General features: G+C 29.4%; 1 protein-coding gene across 1 annotated transcript; it reads left to right on the forward strand.

The window, feature by feature from the left end:
• Positions 1-1,787: 1,787 nt before the first annotated feature.
• LOAG_05230 (hypothetical protein) lies at positions 1,788-4,360 on the forward strand (the record flags this gene model as incomplete). Its single annotated transcript, XM_020446793.1, has 6 exons — positions 1,788-2,050; positions 2,523-2,665; positions 2,758-2,852; positions 3,030-3,128; positions 3,396-3,515; positions 4,248-4,360. The coding sequence occupies exons 1-6, from the start codon at positions 1,868-1,870 to the stop codon at positions 4,358-4,360; spliced, it is 753 nt and encodes a 250-aa protein (XP_020302909.1). The 5' UTR covers positions 1,788-1,867.

The raw sequence follows: 4,360 nt of genomic DNA on the forward strand, positions 1-4,360 counted from the left end.
AAAAATAAGTGAAAACTTTAGAAGATTTATATCCAATAGCTTCAGCTATTTCCCATTTCGTTATTTTCTGCGCTCTTTTCTCTTTCCAATAAATTTAACTGAATATACGAGAATGTTTTGTAACTCATCGTCTATTCTTGTCAATTTACTTTTTAAAATTAATTTAAATGAGAATATTAATTCAAGTATTTGAATCAGGAATTCTTTATAGTAACTTTCCTTTCTTGAGATCAGAATTTCACTTCTGATTCATTTGTGTTGTTAAAAAATGCTGACAAGAGTGGATAGGGTTTTATTTGAATGCTCGAGATTTTTGATAAAAATATCTAATGTTTGGCAACATTGGAATTCAGCTGATTAAAAAATGACAGACAGCTGTTTGGTTGGCATTAAATTATCAGAGCAACTTTCCCTTCAATCTAATCATTATTGCATTATCGGAGTAATTTGTCATCATTTTACTCTCATAACTTCCAATCTCTTCCTTCCAACCTGTACCATTTATTTTATTCATTTTGAAAAATCACTTTTATTTCATGAAAATTCTTCTTTTTTCTTTTTTTTCCTTGATCCACATACTGTTATGAGTATTTTGATCTTATCGCTTTATCACATTATCATTCTGCTTTAGCTTTCCTTAATGCATTTTCTCATGAGGAAATATAACTTAAATTTTTTAAAGATTACATCTACACTATAAGAACATACGCAGAGATGGTATTCATATTTGATTGATGAAATTCACCATTTTAAAAAAGTTTGAAATTTTGATCGTATCAATAAACCAGACGAAATTAAGGGAAATTTTTGCAGTATTCAATGAAACGAATATATATATCTTCATCAAATCATTGGGAAATAAAAATAGCATCAACAATCATTCATTTTCATTTGATTACTTTTCGTTCCCAGTTTTCTCTACGATTGAATTATAATACATAAATAAGTAAAAGGAAATGAATGGTAGGAAAAGAATTGTAAGTACGGAATATATTTACTTAATCATCTAAGTACTGAATATATTTACTTAATTATCTTTCCGGAACTCAATTCTTCTGCCGAATCGATATTCCGTCTTCCTGTTCCTAGAGCTTATTTTTTCCGCGGAATTGTAATTCCTTTTCTTTTTTACTGTTATCATATCTCATCATCCTTATTGCATTCCTCGCTTTCATGCCTTTTTTGCTTAGAAAACTAGACAAACAATTTAAATAAATGAAATGTGTTATTGATGAACTGGAATTTACTTACTTATTTTATTTGTTTACACATACGCATGTTCAGCTATGTTTAGCGGATTTTCACATTTATTTGATTTTATTTGCTTCATAATTTCAATTTCATTGGAAATTTAAGTCACTTTTTCGAACTCTTCTTTGAGCCTGCTTGCGCATGCACATTGCATTACTTGCTAATTGATTATTTTCATTTCAAATTCAAGTTTTCGATATCCGTTATCAGTGAGACAAAAAAGGAAGGTGTTTCCTTGTACAATCAGGAATGAATGCATTAGTAGTTAAGATAAGACAGAAAGAAAGCTTTCCATCAGTTTTCCTTGAATTCCAAAAGTTTTAGAATTTAAAATTAGATTAGTTACATTTAAAAAAAGAAAAATCGGACACGTAACATTTTCTACGGTGAGTTTAAAATTGGTAGATTTTTTTTTTTCTTGGGATAAACATAACTTTCTAGCTTTCTGAATCGGGAATTCACAATATATTACTCGTCAAATTTACAGCGTCATCGGACAGGTCAGTATGTTACACAGCACCTTAACAATATTATTTTTTAAGAATACACCGATGATATGCTGTTATCATTAAGTTGATAAGCAACATTTGATCTGTATTGAGTACAGTTTAAAGCGATGTCATCCAAAAAAGTGTTAATCAACAAGCAAACGATTGAAAATAACGGCGAAATTGATTTGGTTACGTTGGAAAAAAATCTGAATTCGATCAATATGACTCGGAAAACATCATATACATCCACATCAGATGATACTGATAAAAAGTGCAACTTTCTGGAGACAATAACAAGGACTGTACAGGTCAGATTAAACAGGAAGAATTCATTGTTTATTCCAATATTTTTATCAATTTATTGAAATGCAAAATCTATTTTTTAAAGAAAGTTTTGTAACATGCTTGTTTTTTTTTTTTACTCCATACTATTGCTTTTTGTTGATGTAACTGATATTAGAGGGATTTTCGTCTACTTCTGATATCTTTCAAACATTTCTTTCTTTAAAAAAAAAAAGTGATAATATCGTTGCAAAAGTATCTTGAGTCTACTTCTCTTATCATTTCCTTCTCTGTTTACCCTAATTTTTTGAAAAAATTTAAAAAAAAGGAAATGAACGAATACACCAGGGGAATATTACATATTATCGAAATGGCTATTTTTTTTTTTGAATCGATCGGTGGTTGTGAAACATTGATGGTACACTTTCGTTTCTTCTTTTTTTTTTTTGTTTAAGCAAACATAAATAATGCATTTACTCATTTCCATATTCGTTACAGATTTCATGCCAACCGCCGCTCATTCCGTTTACTATACAGGGCGGATCTGCGGAAGGTTATCTGATACTGGTGGAATTGGTGCTTCATCCCGATTTATTGCATGTTTTAGCAGCTGATGATATCATTTTATCCATCAATGGAAGGTTGCAAATTTCTCTCATCATTATCGCTACTTCATTTTAATTAATTAATACCAATACATATAAATTTCCCTTCTAATCGATTCGACATTCAGGAAAATATCCGGAATGTTGTTGCGAGATGTGCGGAAATTACTGGAAGGTTTATTTGCCATAAATGAATCATTTTATATGGAGATTGTAAATAAAAGTAAGTGTTGCGATAGATAATCTTTCCTATCAAGTGATAAGCAATACATTTGTATGCTTCTATAATACATATAATAATTCGAAATATGGAATTAAAAATGAATTTTATGGTTAAAATTAATGCGAAAATTGCTGGTAAGAAAGTTCCAAAATGAATATAACAGAAATTTCTTTATAGATTCGATTCCATCAAGTATAACAGAAATTCTCGCCGGTGACAATTACCCAGAATTGCAAATTGTCATCCGAAATAACGTTTATCAAAAAACAGTGCCATGTTAGCGTTCCTATGTTTTGTGATATCATTTAGCCTTAAGTGCTTTGTATAAATAAAAAATTTGAAGATCACTGAAGGGAAATAAAAGTTGAAAGGAGAAAAAAAATTCTCCATTTCATCAGTAAATTGGTTTTACATATGAAAAAAATGTGAAATTCGAATTTGTATATTTTATATGAACGATCAAATTTAATAAATTTTAAACTAATGCAAAAGAAATTGAAATGAAAATTCTGAAATAAAATATTTATTGGTTTATAATTTTAGATACTACAAGGCAGCCACGAAATGGTGAAATCGACGGTGTGCATTACAAATTTGTTGATGTTGCGACTTTTCGACAATTACGTGATAACAATCAATTGTTGGAGCATGGTCATTATCAAGGTTTCATTTTTTTTTTCGAAAGAATTTCAAATTTTATTTTACATCCATTTTTTCTTTTATTTTCCCATATTCGATTACTTGTTATGCTACTTTTTCTGTTCACATTCCGATCCGATACCACCTGATCCATTTACATCTTTTGGTCTTGTTGCCCATCTGCTATTAAATAAAAAATGAATGCATTATTGATATCTCATTGTTAGCAACAGCTTAAGGTTTTCTCTCCTTTTTTTTTTTTTTGGAATTGGAGTACGTTTTATGATAAATGCTAGAAGGAATAGCTGAAAGCATTTCAGCAAAAAAAAAAAGAAAATTATGCCATAAAATTTTTCATTTAATTTCATTCTACCATCAAATAATCAATTGTTACTTGAAAAATGCTTTCCAATTTTAACTCAATCCATCATTACTATCAGTTGGCAATTCTTTTTTATTTTCTTTTACTGTTTTGGAATTAACATTTCCCGAATCCTACGGTAGGCTATTTCGGAATTTCATAATTCATCTATCGTACGTCAAATATACTTTAATGAATAAGTTTATTACAAGAAAATATTGGAAATTTCATATCCTTTTTTATTTGGGTGATATCATTAATGTCATTGATTTCATTTCAGCATCCATTTGGGCTAGTTTATTAGGAAACTTCCGGTCAAAGTTTTTTAGCTTAGGAATTGTCTTTATCTGAATACAATCATTGGGAAAACATAAGCCATAGGCTTTTTAGCTCAGGTAAAAGCAATATTTCCGGAAATATCACTCAGAGATTATCATATACCGTTGATTTCGAGTTTTTGCTCGCATTTGAAAATATATACAAAGAGGTAACGAAGAGACATCCGTAG

The sequence above is a fragment of the Loa loa genome (assembly GCF_000183805.2).
Source record: "Loa loa unplaced genomic scaffold supercont3.247, whole genome shotgun sequence".
Classification (NCBI taxonomy): domain Eukaryota; kingdom Metazoa; phylum Nematoda; class Chromadorea; order Rhabditida; family Onchocercidae; genus Loa; species Loa loa.